Genomic DNA, 24,867 nt, shown 5'->3' with positions numbered 1-24,867 from the left:
GTAGTAATAATAATTTCCTTGTTACGCTTTCATGCGTGTGCATGTAAAATGTAACTATATAGCGGTAACGTTTGAAATAAAAAAAAAACAATATCTGTCATACGTTTGACCTGGATTTTAAATGCACAAAGAAATGGTATTTATTAAGTTTGGAGTATTTATGGAAATCGGTTAGCCTTCTATAAAGAAAAAAAATCATTTAATAAAAACCTCAAACATTAATTCGGTCATAATTGTCGTGAATAAATTACCGTTTCGAGGAATTCCTTAAATTAATTATCATTCTGTGACCCACATAATGACATTTACGAGGTCTCTGATGAATAAAAAATGTAATCAACGTCTAAAACATCCTCGTTGGCTCGCTTACCCTTTTTTTATTTATTATGTATATATTATAAACATTATTCTAGTTTATATATGGAAGATTTATAACGGTACACGTACAGTAACTTTTTTATTGTATCGTATCGCGTAAAAACAATAACCGTATTAACAAAATTAGATTTTGTAATATTACTTTGCGCTTTTATGCCTCATAAATGGGTACATTTAGTATCTTTGGGCGCTAATAAAAAGCAGTCATTTAATAAGTCTAATCATCGCCACTACTTAGACAGGTATAAGGATATGATATGTAAACTTTTATAGATATGGTACTAAAAACCTATCATGTGTGTAATTTATTAATACAATTAACCATGTACTGTGAAGAGAGGGTAGTTAGAAAAAATATTTTATATCCTAAGTGTAATGTGGGACACATGAGTAGCATCTGTATATATTTTTGCATCCTTCAGATACCCGTGTAAAATAGGCTGTAATGAAACACTTCTCTTTTTATAAGAAGCGTAAGCTTTTAAGTTGTTATGGAATAACACGGACTTTACATACGAATGACAGAGCGATAAGCCAATCTTCAGTTATCTGATTGCGGAGTAGCAAGTTCGAATAATATTATTAAGTCTACGAATTCGTCTTGTATATACCTTTAAAATTCCACATGTTTTATATAATGTATAAACAAAAGAGAAATGTTTAAATTGTAATATTTAATACATTTCATACCACTTCTCATATTTTTCTTAAGTAGCCTATATGAACAATCTGGCAGTAGGTTATATGTTTACGAAAAAAATAAGGAAAGTAGTTATAGTATCACTAGCAATCCGCTAGCAGCCGAATGTAAAACCTAATTTCGGTTTAAATTTTCTTAAGACTTTCCAGGTCTAGGTCTATAATCTTTTGACAAAACTTTATGTTTTCCTTGTTTTTGTTGCCCGATGTTTGATCTTTCAATAACTCTTTGATTCGTTGAGGTTTATAGTACGTTTATGAAAAGCACGTTCATTTAATAGCGGATATTATTTAATAATGCGCTACTAAATCAAGTGGACATGACATGGTCTTAAAGTCATTGATTTTATTAGCAATATATGTTATCTAAGAGGTCATTTCTAATGTTCCCATTATGCGCTCAACCTTCTTCAAATGTCTGACAAGGTGTAGGTTAATGGGTGGGCGGCCGTGACCTGGGTGATATTGGCTACCGTTCCAGAAGCGCTATCTTTTGGCACACGAACCCAATAAAACAGGATTTTTTTATGCACGTTTAACATACTATTATACAATTACAATTTTGCTATTTATGTTGTTAAGAATCAGGTATCTTTAGAAGAACAAATAATCACTTAAGAGTCTGTGTATGCAATGATTAACACAATAAAACTATAGTATTGTTATTAATAGTAAATAACCATATTTATGATTATTTTGAGTTTTTCTTAAAATTGATGAAAAATGATTTTTTTCCCCAATATGATCACATATAAAATATAAAATTAACAAATATTTTTTTAATAATTAGGCAATATAGCGGTAACTTATGAATATTTAACTAGAGTTAATGGTGGGCTGACCTTTTGCGTTTAATAAATGACGCCGGTCGAGTAGCAAGTGTTTAATGTATGAGCTAAAAATCGCTAAATCAAAATCAAAACCAGACACCTCTTGCCGCCGGCATAATACCCACTTGCCGGTTACTCTTAGAAATCAGAATCCTAATTTAAATAATAATCTCTCAAGAGGCTGACTTTCTTTTTAATATTTGTCTCGACTCTTTCTATTATTTCAAAGCTGCGTCTTTGACATCTTATAAGCCCCCGTGATTGATATAAGTTATTATGTGAGCACTCAGCGAGAGTTTTATAAAAGAATAAATTTCGTTAAACAGATTTTACTTTAATAACAAGATATAATAAAATTCAAAATGTGTCCTGAGTAAGAGATTAGCTGGTCTGGCTTGTCAGAAAAAGCGGACAAAACTTAAAAATTTGATTGTTTCTAAAAATTATGACTGAGCGTGCTCTGTAACAGTAACATTGATACGAGTCGAAGATTTTTCTATAGAATAAAACATCTGCGACATTTTATTTATATTTGTAGGTAGACAGTAAAAATATAAAAAAATATCACACAGTCGAAGGGGTTGTGAAACTATATAATATAACTGTATTATATAGTTAGCCAAATAACTGTATTAGGCCAAAGACACAAAGACAGTCCAATCTCACGTAATTCGCATGTTCCATAACAAATTCAATATCTAATTCGGTTCAGAGTTTATCCAATGTTATATTTATTGTAGTAACGATGAACTTGTCGGCTTTTTTGACAAGTGATTATTTTACTTAGTAATATTCCGTGTTTATTCCATGTTTTTTTCCTGTCGACGTTGACTTAGTAAACAAAAACGGATGAAATACAATTATATTACTAACATAAGAAACGAACCTTTTTAATATAACAAAAAGGTTTACTATACGAGATGTGAGAACTATTTTGTATAAGCATTAATTTATCAACAATTCTACTACTACTACTATATTAAATACTTCTCGAGCTCATGGCCTCCGTCTCACTTTATATTCCTTAAGTGGCTTTTCGAAGTAAATTTTGTATAGTATAATATTTATTAATATTAATATAGGAAAGACAACAAATAATAACATTTTTCTGCTGTCAGATACTTATGACAAAAATATTGTATTGAAAACACTTGAATAAAAATAATGTCACTGTTTTGATAAAAACATTTTCGAGATTTGCTAAAACAATTTCATTTTTATGGATTTAACATAAGAATACATTTTAAAATATTATTATGCTGATATAAACCTACATCAAAAAATTAATTGCCTAAATGAAACCAATCTATTATTTAATTACATATATACCATATGGGTACTTCATAACTTATGTGCCATAAAGTTTTTATTTGTTAAAAGTAATATAAGAACTGAAATTTCGTGTATACGTTACGTAACACACAATATCACATTACACGGTAAATGGTCCTTAACACGCATCACAAGGCAATCCCGCTAGCCAATATGAGCCGGAGCTTCATATTGGTCACTGACCAAGCGAGGTTAATGAGGTGGCTCTTACTTCACATTGTATATTGTAAAGTTGACCGACAAAAAACTCACTCCGGCTGCGTTTCTTTGCTTTTCTTTTCACTCAATGGCTTGAAAAATGAATTAAAACTCCATACTATTACATTTTATATCATACATAAATGTTTCCATTCAAAATGACGCTAAAGAACATCTGGTACTCTATTCAAAGTATACTTTTAATTATACCTAGATACATATTATATGTATTTGGTCCTTAGTACTGAAATTAAAAACACGCCGGCTAATTGTAGCGAAATTTAAGTGCACTCGAAGCTATTGTCCGCAGAGTACTCGAGGCAAAGTAAAACGAGGTGAGAAATAAAGGACTTTTAAAGCGTATAAAAGCCTTGCTGGGTACCAGACGAAAGAAAATCAATGGGATCTTGATTCATCGACGTTATCTTTGAAGCTTATAATCCAAAGCACAATCTCATTTGATGGTACTTGAGAACATTCTGAACAATTGTTCTAATTTCCATTATTATGAAGACTCCTTGCTTTTTTAAATTTATGATTAGACATCATCCAGTTACAACTTGTCATTATGATCAATTAAGTAATTCTTAAGTATTTTATTTAATCTAATAAATAATTTTATCTTTCCTTCTTTATAAACAATGCTGATCCGAATTCTTTGTACTGTTTAATTTATTTTCATTGTCGCCTGATCCGTCCGTCGTAAATCATATTGCAAGATTTTATTTTGTTTAGCTGTGGTGCCTGATTTAATTAATTTTTGTGAATTCTTATCCTCTATTTGAATGTGTATAAGAAATGTTGGGACAAATTTATACTAACATAACACGTTCCACGATCGATTTGTTAGTTTCAAAATGATCCAATCACATATAATTTACTTACGCTACAGTGGAAACTTTCGCAGTAGAAGAGAAGCAGTTTTCAAAGTGAGAGTTTATATTCAATATGCCTTAACATTTATAAAAACGAGTTGGTAATTAGCATCTGTTCAATTGAACTTCCTTAACCCTTGTTACCTAATTCGGCTATTAGGATCGTATCGTAATATTTAAACCGCTAACTACCGGGTCACGGTACGTCAAGCTCTCACTTTCTTTCGAATCGAAAGTGTCAATAATCATTCAATACGTTTAATATTTACATACAACTTGAAACAGGTGGTAATCCTTGCCCCAAACGTGATATAACCTAGAGCATTCACAAGGCAGACAACAGTTTCCATTTACGTTATTTAAAATCTGTCTTCAATATGTACCAATATTAAAATTTAAACGGAGAGCTCAGCCATAACTTAATTTACCTTCAAGAAAAGAGCGTACAAATTCTTAAAAGGCCGCCAGCGCACTCGCGAGCCCTCTGACATTGAGAGTGTCCATGGGCGGCGGTATCACTTAACATCAGATGAGCCTCTTACCCGTTTGCCCCCTATTTTATAAAAAAAAACTGTGATATTTTATATGAACTGTGACTATATTTGTCTCTGCTTATTAAAAACCATGACTGTCGCAAGCCACTGCTCCTAATGAATTAAATGGATAATGAGTAATTACAGAATGCACGTACACTTTTAGCAAAATACACAAATCTAATTAGTACTCTTCTACGCTTCACTAGTTAAAACTAAAATGCGGTTACTATAAAGATATTTAGAACACTTAAATTTAAACTTCACGTTTTTCTATTGTATTCTCTGTTCAGACATGATAGTAATTTCGAAAGAATTTAATATAAATATCGGAAATCTTTATAGGTCGAGCACGCAATGCCTCGAGCGATTCAATTAAGGTAAGTCTAGTCTCAACCCGCCTACATATTTTTCAATAAAACACATGTTTCACTTCAAATTAGCAGTAAACAGGAGTTTCTTTTGGAGTTATAAACAATTACGCCAATAAAAACGCTAAAGCTGCTCCGGCTCCTGTTTCAGACTCCTGCAGTTTATTTGCATACTGAATAAATGTTGGATTTGTATATTGTAGTGTTGTAATAAAAAACTGAATTTCAATAAAATTTAGTGTTACGTTTGTTATAGAAGAGTTGGGTACCCTAAGACAGGTATCTTTCAGTTAAAAGGATTTTCATTACTAGCAATAATTATGTACTTATAACGAATACATATATTTTTTATACATCTGTAATACCTGATCGTAGAAATTAGAATTCATAATTTTATGAAATTGTTTCAACGTTTAACGATATACCAATCAACATTTGGCTATATATTCAATATTCATGCAAAATTCGATATGAGGTTGATGTAAAGTGTTGTCATAAAGTAACCTATCTTTTTATTAACTTTTTTAAGGATAATCTTTTTTATAACTCTCATATTGATATGAAGCAAGTAGCAGGTAGGAGTTCAATTTATTCGCTATATATCACTTATGCTAACAATTTAAATTGATCTCACGTGAGGATTAATGTAACAGAGTCCTGATACTAGCAATTTGGCTCAATCACAGGACAGGCACATAGAGTATTTTGAGTTATATATTTATATAAAGGAGTATTTTGAGTAGGCTATTGTTGATACGTGTTACTTCAACAATAGTTTTCGGAGCGAATGGAATAATAAAGGCAAAATGATGCAATGGTCATATGAATTTATTTATTCTATGTAAATCTGTCAAAAGTAGTCTCGACTAAGTTGTTGGCATGTATCGGTTATTTATTAACTAGAGAATAGTTATGAGTTTATCGATTGCATATAAACATACAAAAATCAATTCTCTTATAATATCAGCGCAGGCTAGATGCACTTTATACATGGATTTGACATACCAATTAACAAATGTACTGGCATATGCAAATAGCACCTAATTATTGAAATTATATGCGTTATGCATGCTAAACACCGATCCGTATACCGGAATTTGGGACGCTCGTCATTACTAACGATAATTTAATTAAGCCAAGATGTAGGACGGACTTACGTAATGATTTCACGAATTAAATTAAATCCGTTCAACGACCCGTAATGATATTAATCACAGTCGTTGAACTGTAAATGTTTTCTAATAGGGATAGAAGACTTCAGAAGTTAGTATTAATCAAGATTTTGCCATTTTAGTGGCAAATCTAAAATTCAATAAGGCTAGTAAAGTTTGTAATAAATAATTTATAAAGTAATATGTTTTGCATGGTCATATCATATTATAACACTCCATATAAAAAGAAACTCCCTCCAGAAACTGAAGGCTTCTCAAATAAAACACACACTTGTTACTTTTAAAAAAATACCGTCTTAAGTACAATTGTCATATATTGAGTTTCTTCCTTCTCTCGTTTTCTCATATGTATATGTTTTATTTTTCTCTGTTTAATTATAATTTTAGTCAAGTAGATTAATGGTTGACTGTTCAATACCATGCAATATTAATTTAAAAAATAATCAAAAGTTTCAATGTGCTTAAATACTAATTCTTATTCATCTAGAAACTTCAATAAAAACTTAATAAAAATCTAAATCCGAGAAATTCATATCAACTAATTTGAACAAGTGTTGAAAATTACCATAGATAATTGTTTGTTATAGCTGCCGAATACAATAAAATATTGCATATAAATACGTGATCACACTTGTTAAACGTGGCAATATACAAGTAACCTTGATTTAACTTTTGTACTTAAGAGCGGTAAATTATTGGCCGTCCCAAAACATTTGTAATATATATTTCCATAAGCAATGCGAATTATTAATCCATACTGTAAAAGGTGAAAAAATAATAAACTTAATAAGGGCAGAGACCTATAATAACCGATATAAATAAACAGACAACCGTCCCAAGCCATTGAAATAAGTTGACCAACCACATAAAAAGTATACATAAATAATAAATAGTTATATAAGATAGCATCTAGAGAATGACATGAATTCTAAAGACATAAAAAAAACAATAAAACTTTAATAAAAATATAATACAATATATCAAAGTGTAACAAGTACATAAAAACGTGACAACTGCAAAACATATTCAAAACAAGGATTAGATTATGGCATTAAATTACATTTGCGTTCTAGAAAAAATATAGAAAAAAACACGTCCAGGTGTTGTGCTTCAACAAAATTCTACCCAATAATTATTGCTATATCGCCTGTCATCAACCAGATAACCTAGACTAGTTGTCGTTAGTAAGGTGGAAGGCCAAGACCAAGTCACGGCACTCTAAGGCTCCTTAATAGCTGCTGCGAGCCTATGATCGAACATCACGTCGTATGGTATAGCCAGAAGGACACGAACTTCTTGTCGGCTTTAGCAATGAAAAATATGGCATAGAAAAAATAAAAGCTTCGGCAGCATACTAAACAAATGTCGTTAATTCATATGAATTGTTTAGACTTAAGATACACATTGTAAAAACCTTGAGGTACTTAAAGTATTTATGACTGTTATTCCATGACTTAGCCCACGATACGTCATTCAGCGGTCTATATAAGCCTATCAAATAAAATCGATATTCACGATGCGGATGACGAGTAATGCTTTATGAAGATGCAGGAGTTTTGTGCAGATTGCATTCGCCTTTGAATACTTCATCAGATGACTTAACAAAACGAATGGAATAAAAGTGCAATAATGCGATATATAAGGGGGAATTTGAGATGATATTATCATATATGTACATGACAACATATAAATAACATTACTCACGGATTCGTAGTATGATTATATAACAGTTGAATAGTCTCGCAGTTTTAATTTGCTACTTAATAACAAAAAATTATGAACATCAAGTTCATAATTTTTTGTTTAAAACATTGAAAATATGATCGTCGAAATCTGATAAGATAGAAGTCAAATGTAATTAACCCTGATAATATGTATACATTGTATAACCAAGCAGCTACTGTTTTGATAAACCTAGACAATGATGTATTGATGTTTTTTCTACATAATAAAAATACATTTTACTAATGAATGTTTAAATAATGTAAAGATAGGATTAGATTTGCAAAAATTCCGTCGTGAAAAGTAAATCATGTAAATCATGATCTTCAATCTTAAGTCCTTACTTCGGTACGTCGACCCAGTGCTGCATTTAGCCATTGCGTGGTATTAAATTAGAATATTGCTCTGACCGCCATTCGTCCTCAGTGCGAAATATCGCTTTCAGTGACAAATGATTTGATTATCAATACAAATAATGTAGCGTTTGCGTCATTGTTATTAAAGCCGAAAAATACAAAATATATCTTTATTTTTAGTGCCGTTTACAGCAGTCTATATCTTAACAAACAAATGTACGTAAATTACCTATATTAAAAAATATTATCCATAAACGAAGTTCCACAATTAAATCTTCATTTCCTAAGGCGAATTGTATCTTTAGGTTTGGAACGTATATTGTAAACTGTAACAAACAAGCAAGTTATAGCAAAGTCAGCATTACTATTAACTTTTATCCTTAAGCAACTGAGACATGTGTGACGACCATGAATGAATTTGTAATTGTCAACATTATGTAGAATTTTAAAATCTTTGAAGACTCAAATTACAATTCCCACGCCTTGGACGACAAATATGAATAAGATAATAAATTGTATATAAAACTATATTTCTATGTGTCTGTGCGGATATTTAATAAATTCAAAATAAAATTAAAATCTTATTCAAGTATACATTTAAAAGTAAAAGCAACTATCAGACTTCCAGTTGCATACTATATGCATAAATCTTTTATGCTACAGGAAGCTACAAAATATTTTTTATCGTTTTAGTAAAATAATTAAATTAACTCTACTTATTGCAATAAAATTCAAATTTCAATACGCTCCGAAATACCTCTACTATACAATATATAAATCACCAGTTCGATTACTATAACAATGCATGGGTAACACGCGTATAATTCGAGTTTATTATCGCTAAGCGTAACTGTCTTCGCAAGTGAAAGCTCCGGTGAAACTTAAGAACGGAAACACCGCTTTCCCTGCCTCCCGTGAAAACTAACCCTGGCTGCATTTAGACATTCTATGAATAAACCTGTCTCTAACTTACTAGGCTTTTAAGTCAATACATAAGCTTCAGGCTTACATCTTAGAAAACATTTTAAGTGTATGACGTTAGTAACAAAGGATTTAAAATCAGACAAAAACGACGCAGTTTAAAAGAGTAATAAGCAGCTTGAATATTTTTTTTTAATTATAATTTACATCTGCGTCTATATGTATATGTGAGTAGAAATTACGAGGGACAGAAAAGTAGACACACAGCATACATTTATTACATTTCCGTCTGCTTAGCATTGAATCTCTGTAACATCTGAACGGATTTTTATACAGTTGACGAACATACAGTGAAAGGCAGTCTGATGCTTCGAGCATTTTTGATCGAAATCATGCCTAGAAAAGCTCAAGTATCATGTTTTTAACACTATAACAATAAAAGTTCTGTCCTTTCAAAATCCCCAATAATATAAATTCATTATTTATTGAGAAGGTGATTAGTTTTCTTATAATACCCAAAAATTATACTGTTTCTAGAATCACTGAGAAATTATGCTCTGACAGATTCTGAATGCTGAATCGTCTCCGAAGACCTTTATAAGTTAAAGCAATAAAATATAATATAATAATAATATTAACACAAGAATTTTAATACAAAAAAACTTCACACATATAAATCTTGAATCAGCGACACAAATTTGGAATTTATTATATGCGTATCTAAGCAAGGAGGTCAACAAACAAAATCACCGGTTATTTTAGCGGACATCTTAGCAATCGACAAATATTTTATGACGTGGACGAGACCTTTTTCCCCCAATAATTTGATTTGATTAACTACTCATATTCTTGTGTAATAATTTTAAATAACTTATTGATTGTAATAATGTAGGTCACAATTAGGATACATGAAAGAATTACCCTATGCTTAGCGTTTTCTACTATTTGTACTTTAAATAACTATCAAAAGATGCCATTAAAGCTTAAATGTATCCGATTAATTCCATGCTGAATTAATAAATTACAAAATGCACGAGCGGTTTAAAATGTATTTCATTAACAAATAGTACTCCCATATACCTCCAAATGCCATGTGCCCTAATAATTTACATTTTCATAGTTTTTTGTTGTTGTAACAATTAAGATGGTAGAAAAATTTATCATAATTTTCACCTTACTTTCCATAAATACGTCGTAGAATAATGATCCAGTTGCGCTACCCCTATATGGGACTTGGCCTCGAAGTGTAGTTTCTTTGATCATTTTTATTTCATAGACAACTAGGTGATCAGCCTTTTGTCATCCTATTGCTGGTTTCCTCGCGACGTTTCACTTCACCGTACGAGCGAGTATTAAATGCGCAGATAGATAGAAAGTCCATTGTTCACAGACAGGGATCTACCTCCATGAGGGATAAGAGTTGCGTGCTTATGACTAGATCAACACAGCTACAACATCAGGGGAAAAATATAGAGGACACATTTAAATTATTATTCTTTCATCATACATACAAATTACTTTAAAGTTATAAAATAGACAAAGTTCTATCTTATAAATCAATATTGATCTGTTTAAACAGTAGCAGGTTGTTTCTCAAACAATTTTCCCTTATGTTTACATAATACTTAGCCGCAAGGTCGCCACGTGCTCAGTAAACCGCTCGTATTCATAGCTTTTTGCGTCTTACAAGTGAACTTAACGTACTTATTAACGTGAATTTCATACCCAATATTTAAAGATCAAAATTGACATAGAACATATCAAAATATTAAAAAAAAATCACGGTTAAGTTGTGTAATAAACATGTCCACAACAAAATTGGTATTGAATACTCTCATCAGTACTTGTATAATTGTTTTTAATTGCCTTACGTAATATAAGTACCTACAACGTGAGATAAATAAAAACACCTGCTACTATTGTATTGTTATGAAGCTGAGGTTAGAGATCAAGGTTTCGTCCTAAATTACAGTAATAGTTTTGTAGGCCTGGCCGAACTACGATGTCTCAACGAGCCGAACTGCACCGAGTCTGATAACATTCATGCGTTCACACCGTTCAAAGTCATCAAATATAATCGAAATATCCCAGCTAAGCGTTAAATTATCTTGTCCTTGTATCGAAAGGTCAAATAAAAAAGTTATTCGTCTGAAGGTCGAAATCGTTTACGAATTGAGAACTGAATTTCACAAACAAGTTCATAAACCGGTTTACTGAAAGAATTTATCGGTATTTATATAATCATAAATTAAATTTTTTTTTTTGCGTATTCAGCACTTATATTATATAAGTGCTGAATACGCAAAATATTTTGAGCTGAGAATGCTTTCAAACTTTTGTCATTATCACTAACGTGTAATTTTATAAATATATAAGTTAGACAATTTATCATAATTACTATATGATATATATTAACATGAACTTCTACAATCGTACACATGCTACTCGAACAAAACCCTACCAAATAGAATTCTAAGAGGAAAATAAGAAAAAAAAATTAAAGAATTATGTACCAAATACAATAACGATTAGAGCAAACAAGCGTTCATGACTTTGACCAAGACTGTCCTTGACGGATACAAAGTTGTGTAAATATACGTTGAACAAATAGATTAACTATATTTTCGTGTGGAAATATTGTTTTATTTTGTCTTAAGAATATTTCTGAGCTCTTCGATTTTTATTGCTTAGGTATTTATTATATACCTAAAAGACGATAACACACATTGTTTTTATGATATATCTCTTTGTTATTGTTTCATTATTAAAGAGTACAATATTTTAAAACGAATTGAAAACTTAACTATATTTACTGTTGGAAGTTAAATTTTTGTGGATTTATGGATTTTCATGATTTATAAAAATAAATTTTAATATATTAATCAAAAAGATCAGACAAAAACGTAATGTTCTTTTATTTTTAACTCGCTGCATGTTATTGTTTTTTGTTAAAATAGCTTTTACACATTAAGAAAACACTTTTTAAACGGATTGAAACTATGTATTATTATTAAAAACTTATAACTTATTTACATAATTTTTAATTTTCTCTACATGATAAAAAAACCACTTCTTTTTAAAAACGTAACTCCATTTCAGTAGTTATAAAACACGGTAGCATTTTAAAATAAAATAATTACGTAACTTGAGATTTCACGACCTTAGTAACAGCACTGCGACTGCGTAACCAATGGTGTTTGGCCACAATTGAAAGTTGTTTACATAGTTACATAAGCAACACTGTTTACAAAACAAGAATTCTCTAGTTTATGGGCTCATTAAATTTTACTTAAAATATTCAATTTCACGATCGTACGCATGCTTATTTATAGCTGTTTGTAAACGAACAAAATTTCAATTCTAGAGGTAGTAAGTGTGCGCTACTTACGTATGTAATAACTGGACCTAGATCGTTTTTGAAAAACTTTTCCCAATCAGAGATATGCTTAATAACAGAAATAAAACGAATATAAAGGGCATGATGGTATTTTATTGTACAAAAATAGTGTGCAAGCGTGTAACTCGTGCTTCACGACGTACACTAACAAAATCGTAGAACTATATAATTTCATGTATAAAATGCATTCACTCAGTATGTTAAACATAGCCTATTCTTTAAAATTACATTGTATCGTTGAGTCTTACGATTGCAAAACGCAACTCCGCATTCAAAAGGTTCGACGTAAAAGTATCATTAAAATAAGAAATCACGAATATCGGTTAGGAGTGATATATACACAAACATATATAGCTTAGAATTTTTAACCAGATACAACTGTCTACGTCGAGCCTATGGTAAAGAAAAAAGATTATGTATCCCACGCACGCGCGAGCAATAAGCTAACGACGCGATGCTGAAATAGAATTGAACTCCCATGGAGCGTAAAACACAACGATAATTTCTATACATTATCTACATATTATGGAACTTCATCTGGCTTTAAAGTATTGGACCCGAAAGGAGAGAAGTTACCTCATAGGAATTAGGACATGATTTTATATGTATTATATTATTTTTTACGAGTGATGTGTGTGAAGACGTAAGAAACGTAGTACTATTTATACCTTAATTATATTAGAGAAATCGACGCAATAATAATAATTAACCGACTATGTCAAATAAGCGAGCAAGAATATAGATTTATTATGGAATGTAAGAGTTACGTATTAAAATGCGAATGATGATGAATTGAATATCAACTGACGAATTTCATTAATAACTGCTACTATATCAAATAGATAGTACATATTATGAAAACAGGTTAGCTATAGTCGAAAAAAGGCTCAAAACAGTAAAAATAATTTCTAGATAAAGTAAGCCACAAGAATCTCAGAGACGGTAATTAGCAGTGTGAACTGATGTGCACGAAGCGCCGCCCGGAACGGCGCGCGGAGAAAACCGCGGGAAACCGCAATACTCGCACAACGGTGTCAGTAGTGTGAAACGCTAATTGCGCACGTGTCACGGCAACCTAGCTTTAGAAAACTAAACATTTTAGCCCACTTATATAATAATTTCTAACCTGACCAGACAAAGTTCCATGTACGTTTCCTACTCTATTATTAAGAATAAATTAATTATAAAATCTACAGGAAACAAAATACGGAGATCTCAATTCATTGGGCCGTGAGACGCTCCGTGCATGCCTCTCGCTGTGACAATTTGAGTCCAGCTCAAATGGCGAGCGTAGAGCCCACCGGACTCAAGCACGCATCCAATTATTGTTATTTATACAAAGATCACAAAGGCTTTAGGCAGAAACTAAGGCTAGATCACAAATGTTGCGAGAGGTCTCGCCGGTAACGTATGCCGGCAAACATCCCTTGTCCACATTGTCACTTTTAACGCCGTTCGCACCAGACACTGTTTTTTCACTGACCACTGCACTGTTTAGCTCATTTCCTTTTATCGTACATGTTTTACCAACACTTGCACTGTTATCGTCGAAAAAAGAACGGCGCTCATAGTTCATTGCCGGGGGCGAAGTGGAAAACAATTTTATTTCTAAGTCACGATGTCCATTCATTGAGGTGACAATCTCCGATGATATTTCTAAGGCCAGTGGTGATCTTGGCTCAGGGGAGCTACTTCTTTTTGATGGCGGAAACAAGGAATATAAGTTAGGAGCCGACAAAGTTTCGATATTATTAATTTCCCTTCGTTCAGGGACCCGCGCTGATGGATCGCTCCAACTCCGTCTCAGAATAGTATCAATCCCTCTTCTTCCTAAGGGTCCTACTACCTTCATAGACTCCTCTAACTTTGTAGGTGGGAAATCGCCGCTTGAACTTTCATCCAGTAAGTGTGCAATGGAATCAGCATCCCAAATTTGTCCGACAGGGTCACAATATCGGCACTGACACGAGCTCACAGCAGATTCTGAGGGAGAAACTGCCTCAGTTAAACCAAAACGCGTAGCCTCTAATGCCTCACCCAACGCAGTAACTTTATAAGTCTCCGGCACTGGATCCGGGTAACCTAGTACTTTCACGTCTAAACGATACGGTAATGACACCTCTCTGCAATAAGATTCCTCGTAAACGTGCGGCGTCGATCCCATATTTGTAACAGCGCAATGATCAACTTCACCCAGTTCTAGTCCGGAGTTGGAAATATCGTGCGGGACAATGTTATTGGGTTTTCTATCTTTTTTACGTCGTTTTCTTGGTTTAATTATGCGTGGCAACATGGTTTCTGAATTTGTGGAGCCGGAACTTTCATCACTGGCCACGCTGACCGCGTCTGTATTATTATTACGTCCAGTTCGATTCGAACGCGACTGTTGTAATTGATTTCGTGGCCTAGATCCTTCAGACACTTCGCCATTGTCTCTAGTAATGTTATGTTCAGAATATCCGAGCGGTCGATGATTACGCTGTTCTGGAACGGTTGTGTACTTTCTTCGATCGTGCCTATTTTGTATGATAAGGGGAGCGCCCTGAGCGTGCATGGCAAGCTTTGAAATAGGCGTGTTCCTCTGTTGTTGCGTGCGACCTGCCATGGATATGAGGGGAGCTCCTAGCCATGCGTTGGGATGCGGCACTCCGTAAGGTGGGTAGTATGGTGGCGGAAATCCCGGTGCGGTGGCAGCATAGTTAGGGCGAGGGTGCTCGCGACGCCCGAGGGCGGCGCGCTCGCCCGGACTCATTTCGTCGGCGGGGTCGTTTAACCCATATTCGAAAAATTTATTTTCACTGTCACGGTAAAAGTTTGAGTTGAAACGCGATGTCGTAATCGTAAACTAACATCGGAGGCGCGCACAGTGACACGTACGTCCGCCGCGGCAGTCGATTGTGGACTAAAACCTAAAGTGAATGAGCGCGAGGCGGCCGCAATTGCCGAGTGGGAGTGCCGTCGAGCCAGGCAACTATCGCCGGCATCGATGCACAGGAAAGCTCTACAGCCCTAATCGCTCGGTAATTAAACTGTTGTTTACTTTCCTAGCGGTCTAAAAAGTTATACGCCGTGACATCGTCGAGTTTAATACGACAAAATAAAATTAGTTTCCATGTTTGTTAGATCACTTTTCTTAACTTACCAAACAAATAAGCAGTTCGTAATTGCAGCATTTACCTAAAACAAAAGAACTCCAATTAAAAACTGGATTATAAGAAATCAAAATGTGAGAATAATTTATTATTTGTCGAGCCGTTTGTGAGCGTTTTAAAATAATATGTATGCTATTTTAAGCAGTCGTTATAGGCGGTGTTTAATTTTATTACTATAACTCCAGTCCATATTTAACCGATTGAGTTACGCTTAATCTTGAGAAAACATTGATTTCTAAAGTTAATTGAACTGCTGAGTAAGTTCAGTAAACCTATGCACTTTTAGGTGCAGGGTCTTAGTGAAAGTGAAGTTGACTCACGCCTCTCTCTCGATGAAACTTTAATAACCGTAATACCCTATCATGATAAAATAGGTCTTATTATCAATGTAACAAAAATCAATTTCATACTTTAAGTCTCCTTGCCGTGTAGTTTCCAATATTGTTTAGCGTATGCATAAATGCTACCTCGTTAATGCCATCTGACTTTCATCATTACGCACCAAATCGTACCCATATGAATATTACAACAGTATATTTGTTTGTAACGTTGTCAACGTTTAAAGAACTTTATTTCTCATTACATCATTTAAGTGAGAAACTTACGTACAAACGAGATGCATGTTGCCATCAGACAGCCGTCCTAATTTAAGTCTACTATACTCCGTCCTTTTAAATGGGTTAAACACGTTAATATTTACAATATTTCACGATAATTTATTAAATATTTGCACGCTCTTATACTTGATAGACCTCTTAAAATAATTTGTTGTCAATTAAATTACCTATATCATAAAGAAAGCTTATATTTAGTACTAGTATTAATCTAAAAAAATATCGACTAATATATTTTGGTCGCTGATGGAAAACAAAATGTGAATTGTATGTATTTTTCCCTCCGTCAACAATTTGACATAAACACATACAAAACACGATAATTTTAATTAAATACTCCATTAGCAAACAACAAGCAAGCTTTCAATACCTTACAATTATTTGTTACAATTGATTTAGGAACAAAGGCGGACAGAAAAGAATTGCGACTAAGTAGTAACAATCTATTAACTCATTCAATTTAAATTTATTTTCACAAGCGAATGCTAGAAAGTTTAAGTGCTAACAACATTAACAAAATTACCCAGTTTGATTAAATATAGTCTACGCTAATGAAACCGCTACAAACTTTCACAATATACGTAACTATTCAACAAATAAAACCATATAATAATTGAATATTAGACATTATTATACCATATATTTTGTTCATGGGCTTTTCATAGGAATAGACACTTTTATTAATAACGCTAAATAAATTCTTACATTTAGAAGCCCAGGTTACAGCGTAAAGGCTTAGTACCGTCCAAGTACGGTAAAACACGCAAACGGCTGACCCATTTTTCAAGTATGCTAGAGAGACGAGATACCAATTATGTTAGGGAAACGGAACGAATTTTCAGGAAACAAATTTACGACATCTCATAACTTTTAACTACAAATATGAATTTTTGTTTAAAGCTTTTATGGAAACTGCTGAGCAGTGTTGGCCTAATGGCTTCCCTGATTTATCCCATGCCAGCAATCCTTTAATACTCGTTGTACGATGAAGAAAAACATCGTGAGACAACGACGGCGTATGGCAGGCACAGTAGGCTGATCACCAATAACCATCGCTACTCGCCTATTAGAAAAAACATACGATCACCTGTGGCCCAGCCTAGACCTTAAAAGGTGGTAGCGCCACTGCCTTCTAATTAGATTTATTGAAACAAACACCTATACCAGATCTTCTCGTATCTAATTCACCCATAAAAATAGGGGGACAAACAACAAAAACAACACTACTAACTTACTTAAAGGAAAACATGACATTGGTATAACGTTTTTCAATATCCGTTGCTATTTAAACATCACACAACAACAAATTTCATATCAACAATTTAAAAGGGATACAAAGAAATTATTACAAAATCAATGTCAAAATCTTTATAAATCCATCCGAAAAAAAATTTTTTTTATTAAGATCATATAGCAACGTATACATCATATAGCAGATAGCAACCAACACAATGTTTAAATTCATAACTGAAAAATGCAAATATAGCAATACACAAGACCGCTATCCGCTTGCGGTAGCCAATGTAATTAGTGCGAGTGATGCGATTTATAACTGAATCAGAAATTCGCATATTCATTGCTCATCTACATTACTGAAATGCAATTAAAACTAGCTACGGGCGCTTCGTAATATTATTCTACATGAATAATATTACGAATGTGTCTACTTGTTTCTTAAATTAACCATGAAGTATCTATAAGGGTATCATACATTTTTCGACAGTTGATGTAGGTGATATAAACAGGCTTTGATGAAGGATAATATAGGTGTTAAAAATTCAGAAGGAAAGGGTTATATGGAAACGTTTCAATACAATCATGAAATTACGTGACCGCTAACACAATTCGCAGCCAAAACCTACATATAATTCATTGTTTTCTTTAAAAATATATATATTATAGAAAGACAAACAAGCCATGTCATGGATCTGCATGGGTGCATATTAATCTTAATATTAAAAAGAGTTTATCTTTACTACAAAAATTTTACAGCCAACTTGAATAAACCTTGAAAAGCGAATCGCGAAGGTTTTTTTACTAAAATAGTCTGCGGCATTAGACAACTTTCCATAAAAGCCGATATATCAACCGATGCCAAGTTTGCATATCATGTAACGAATAGAAAGCGATACGTACCGTCGACCTTTACGATCGTCGCGTGTTCCAACAAAATTAATTCCCTACTCACTCTCGCTTACATATCATATAACTGAAAGAGATCGCGATAAAATATTCGTAGACCAGTTTAAAATTTATGTTTAGATGTCAAAAATGAAATCCTGTTTGGGATATACCAGAGGCCGTATTTGAAAGTACTGAAGCCATATTATAAAGTGGAAAATTTATGTTTGAATTGTTTGTAATTAAATATGTCAATCCCATTAAAAGCCAAAATATAATACGGGCTCTAGAGTAATAGAACTGTATTTATCACTACGTAAAAGCAGAATGTGTATATGTATGAAATTTCTTTTCTCTACTAGACTAAAACACATATGTCTTCTTAATTACATATTTACCGGTAAAAAGTTAAATATGCTAAGCAATAAAAAAGCAAAACTTAATAATTTTTTCATTCTACTACATTCATCATTCAGGCTACATCTCACTAACGTGAGGTGAATTTGGTTATTCAGGGAGCACGTTAAAAATTTTACCTAATGCATATGAAAGGGGCCTAAAAAGTTGGGTATTCTAACATCAAATACCATATGTAAGCTAATTGACAATCCTTTTAAATGTTATTTAAATCCAGGGCGACGCAGGTAGAAAAATATCTCAACCTGCTAGTCATCGTAATAAAAAACTCATACCCGTGTGTACAAGATAGACAAAGTCTGTATTATTTTACTACTTTATGCTCGACAGACGCACTTTTGTATTTAAAACAAATCCAATTATTCATGTTTTAAGCAACATCTTTAGTATTTATGGCATGTAAATTTAGTCAGAAGGTATTCAATAAAAATTTAATCAATATAGGGTCATAAAATTGCGAAATCATTCACCGTAACCTGATTACAAATTCAGTAACGTCCGGAGAAAGTTAAGGGTATCGAATATCATATATTGCGCAAGCGTTTCATCTTCGAAGAGGTTCCGGGAACGCTCCAAATGGGTTATGGGGGTATAATGGCTTTACGAGGATTACCTTTATTGACCGTAGCGTTTATAGCTTTTATAAGACTGATAAACCGTAAAAGCTGGTACTTAAATGAGACTGAGATTACTGTATAATAAATCTAAATATATCTTTAAGGAAGTCCAGTAAAGCACGCAGTCTTATACGAACAAGATTCCTTTGGTTGGACCAAGCCAGGACCAAACGCACAGAATAAACCAGCTCCGTAACATAGCCATGAAGTTTAGCGTAAGGTGACTTATCAAACGATCGCAACCAGTTACAAGTATTACGCAAGCAGCTTTTACTCGGCACCATTGTATCGGTTCCGGATGTGCGGCTCGCAAATGAGTCAATTTGGTTTTACATTTCTCCGGACGTGGATTTCTCTTTATAAATTACATAACGTACGTTTATGTAAAGGTTCTGTTTTGATTTTGGATTGTATCTTCAGTTATATAAGATTACGTCTAAGGTATATTATATTTTAAATTATGTTGTGTTCCGTTTATTTTCACTTTGCGTTTCATCTTTGATAAAAAAAACGCTTTCACTGATATTTTAAAAAATCTTAAGGACAAATAGGTACAGTTTTGTGTCGTTCAAAGAGGATATTAATTTTCTGTAGATATACAGTGTTTGTTAATATCCTGTACAGGATACCGTAACTGTGTAAACAAATACTGTGGAAACCGTGGCGCTATAATAGCCGATAATGTGCATGAACAATCCGATACTAAAACTAGCATAGGTTATTAAGTCTACTTCCTAACTATTACAAATAGTTTGGGCCAGAAAATTTGGACTAGGGACAAACATTACCAAAGACAGTGTGAGGTAAAAAGGTTTTTTTTTTTAAATTTTGACAAAATTATGAACAGTGTATTTCGATTAATTTAATTTGACACCCGCATTTCGATAAAATTTCCTTTAATGTAATTATCGTTTAAATATAAGACTACTTTCTTCATAACACACCTGGTTTCAGCAAGTAAACAATAAAATAAATATTATTCTCACCGGAGGTAGGTATAATGTGTTTTGCGCCCACATTGCGTAAATTGGGACCTACTTTCCTCTCATTCTCTCTATTTGAATAATGACTTCAAGTTTTTTTCGCTAACAAAGTTGTTGTATTTAGTAATAACTCTTAACTAGGACATTAAATGAACCCAAAGAACCTGTTTTAAGCTTTTAACAATAAATATAAACTTATTTAGTAAAAAACAACTGATTCACACGTCTTTGTGTGAAAACAAATAGCCAAATAGCTTCATGTCAGTCTTTATGCAAATAATATTCTATTTGCAAGGCGTTTTCACGTTCATATGAAATACAAGTAAATTAATTGTATTGCGCTCGCTATGTAAATTAAATTTTCCATTCATACTTATTATCTTAGTGAGAAACGAACGAGACTTACTAAATTGCCGTTCTATTGTTTCAGAGGCCAGGACTTGCAGCCACAAAGTGTGATTAACACACATATAAATATACTATGTATATGTATGTATACTATGTAATATGGAAATATTTTTTACTTTAGTTTTATCTCTCTTTCTTACGGTTTTGACATACCGCACTCGCTGTATCCATTTTCTTGACATGCATGCTCGACGTAGTACCTCCAGGTACCTCAAGGCCTACCCCACCCGATTTCACCATCCCCGGTCAATTATAACTTTTAAATTTAACTTTTACTAAAAGGTTGCCTGGAAAATATCGCTCAAAACTAAAAAGCAATATTGCCACTCCAACCCTCCTTATTATTTATTTATTATTATTTACACGTATAAAAACAAATATTAGTCCGTTACTTTGGCCCCTGCTAAATCCCATTATACCACGGTAATCGTACATTTTACCCTACCAGTAACAATAACATTCCATGTATTAGAATATTTCAAGACAGAAACAGAATGAAACAAATTTTGCTCGATGCACCAAAACAATTTTGCCAAAACAATGCTTATTACAGCTGTTTTGTTTACATTCACATTAGTAAAATTGTAAACACGATTCATGTGTCGCCACTATTAACTCTCCAAACATTATAATACTATTATTTGCATTAATATAGAGGAGCTTATGACGCCTAATGCGAATTTGATTGGCAACACTTAACACTTTCACTAAGCGTTATGCTACGGTTCCTTTATTTTACTTACGGTTACGTAAAATAAGTTAGAAATAGTTAAAAAGAGTTGAGGACTTTTCGGTCTTATTCACATACGCTTTACAAAGCTTGCGTAATACAGAGTATACTAATTCAATACTCACTATGACTTTCAGGAACTTGAGCGAATATAACATGACTTCGGTAAATTAAAAGGCATCATTAAGATATGACAATCAATGCTACGTAAACTTTATACTTAAATAACCAATTCAAAGAATCTAAATATACCACCTTCTTGCAAATAAATTATTATTATTATTAAAATTTCAGTCAAACATGCTAAAACGGCTTAAACAAGGTTGTTCTACCTTGTTATTACATTCGAATAAACGCTTTATTTACAATATCCTAGGATTGGTTTATATTTTAAAAGTAAAACATCTCTTCCTGCTCTCTATAAATAAATAAAAAAAATATTTAATATAAAAATGCATAATAATGCGTAAGATTTTTGGAAACCTTTTTAAGTGAAAAATTCCCAGCTCTTCCATAACAAAGTTATTTTTTTTTGTTATTACATATAACTATTTACAACAACTTCTCCATTTTTTTTATTAGACTAAGTTAAATTTTACCAGTAAAATAGAATTAGGTGGAAATTATATAAATTTTACAATATTAAAATTACAAAAATAACTAAGCCACTTTTTCCATTTAATACTGAATTATTCGTTCGCAGCACGAGCCAACTTTACGAGGCAATAAACAAATCGTGTCGAGCCTCTAAGATCACATTAAGACCTATCAACTAGCAAAGTCATTTGTATTCCATTCGACAATAAATTTAAGGATTCCAACGACATTGTCCTGTGCAATGTCAAACAGATCTACGATGGACGTAACTTCTATTTATGCAAATACTAATAAACTATGAAAACTTGTAAGAACATTTTAACTTGTGTATTGAAATTAGCGATGTGTCTGCATATGTCAATGTTATGCCATGGTTTCGAGTAGAAAAGGTCTTTTTGTTGTATGAAACTTAGAAATTATCTAAGTTTGATTATCCCGTTATAAAGAAAACAAAAAAAAGACTTGGCGATTAAAACGAGTGGCGGAGAGTTTATTGCCAGTTCTTCTCTTCCGTTTTACGCCCTTCATTTCAGAACTGACAGTAAATGTAAAATTATAAGTATGTATATTTCTATTTTTTGACGTTCATAAGTGTTTATTGTATTACCTATATGAATAAATGATTTTTGACTTTTGACTTTGACCTGTACACATGTCTTAAATAAAACATCTAATTGTAAATCAAAACGATTCTCGAATTATACAGATGCAATGACTCAATAAAAACCTTAACGACATATATAAATCAATCACTAATGTATAATATATTCGACAGCAAAACATATTAGTATGATTGTTTTGTTTTTATTACATATTATACATGTTTTTCACCGTTGCAACCTTCCCTGAACTTCCGCATTTCGAGATCATAATAACCCAATAAGATTAAGCCATTCTCGAGTTTTAGCGATACAAACGAACAGCAATTGTTTTATATTCTTTTTTATATAAAAGAATCTTGTATGTAATCGTAGGATAGTGTATAAATAAAGTAACAATACGTTAATGTTTTCTTTAAATCTTTGTTATTGTAATGGTTACAGAATACGGTATATTTCATTTCGGATGTCCTCTTATATATGTACACAGTCAAAACCGTTTAAGACTACATCGTTTAGAATAACTTACCAGGTTTATTGACCAAAATCAAAGAACCCGGCTGAATTCTATGTACTTAATAACATTGACTATCGGTTTTTACCAATATGATTACAAATATGAGTAGTCCCGTCGTCGTTATGTCGGATTTGACTGTATATGCATATAGGGTGGATGGTAAGTCCACCATCCACCCCAGAATGGCATACATTAACAGTTTTTCCTAGTCTCCTATAGTGCCGAACTCGACTAGATACATATGTGTGGCTAACTATGCGACCCTTACAAAAATATGGAATAGGTTACAATTCATATATTATGAATTGCACGTAACTCGATATACTATATATTTTATTTAGCAATACTATCCTATTGACTAAGCCCTTTCAGTACTTTAACACAAAATAGCAGGCTAAAGAGCGATAATAAAATGGCTGTTATTTAGATAAGCTTGATTATGCGTAGCCATACCTGAATCATAATGATAAACATCTCTCAAATTACCTCTAAGGGCATTGCAACCTAGACTTTACGTGATGATATAAAATTTTACGACACGCCGCGGTCTGTGTTTAAATTTTCTTTAATTTTGAAATATGTAGAAAAAATACATTGTAGCTACATATATTTGTAAATGATGTATTCCGCACCCAGATTTAGGTGATATAGCACTTGCACCCATGCACTTACTTATTCACTCACATGCACCCCACACACTCATGCATTCACGCGTGTTGAAAACAGTTAAAAAATCAAAAATAAATAAAATAAAAGATCTAAATAAATTATGTATTTATATTTAAATTTATATTTTTTTTTTATGGAAGAGCTGGGAACCCTGAGACAGGTATTTTTTTTTAACTTAAAAGTGTTCTTTAATCTACAATTACACATTTGCAATGCATATGTACTTATAATGAATAAACACATTTTTTTCTCATGTTCGATAGGAAGGATTTCTACAGGATCTCCACCACGACTTTGACAAAGTATTCAACACATACGATTCTTAAATTATTTGTATGAAATGTCTTATTTGTAAATTTGTTAAGTAATTATTGTTCGATGATTTGCGTCCTTTTAGATGAAGCTACCTTCATACAGAACGTTCCACTCTTCATACGCAAGATGTCCGAATTGCTCGTTACCCGAAGATATCTAACGTCTTGTCAAGTTCCCAGGAAAATGAAATTGTTTGTATTATATTCAACTAAAAATATATGATTACGATGTAGGGCGGTCAAAAAGTTAATGTATAGCGCAGAGTAATTGTCTAAGTCAATTGATTGAATGTGTCAGTCTTTTCTTACAAAATCTCTAATGTATTATCAGAATTATGTTTAAAA

General features: G+C 32.6%; 2 protein-coding genes across 3 annotated transcripts in view; both read right to left on the bottom strand.

Moving 5' to 3' along the window:
• LOC123712065 (CCR4-NOT transcription complex subunit 6) overlaps positions 1-24,867 on the bottom strand; it is a 153,450-nt gene that overhangs the window by 109,032 nt on the left and 19,551 nt on the right. The gene's annotated exons all lie outside the window — the stretch shown is intronic.
• Positions 12,860-15,780, bottom strand: LOC123712066. Its single transcript, XM_045665005.1, has one exon. The coding sequence runs from the start codon at positions 15,534-15,536 to the stop codon at positions 14,139-14,141; it is 1,398 nt and encodes a 465-aa protein (XP_045520961.1). The 5' UTR covers positions 15,537-15,780; the 3' UTR covers positions 12,860-14,138.

The sequence above is a fragment of the Pieris brassicae genome, chromosome 7 (assembly GCF_905147105.1).
Source record: "Pieris brassicae chromosome 7, ilPieBrab1.1, whole genome shotgun sequence".
Taxonomy (NCBI): Eukaryota; Metazoa; Arthropoda; class Insecta; order Lepidoptera; family Pieridae; genus Pieris; species Pieris brassicae.
Note: the sequence above shows the minus strand (reverse complement) of the source record. Positions and strands in the feature narration are given on the sequence as shown.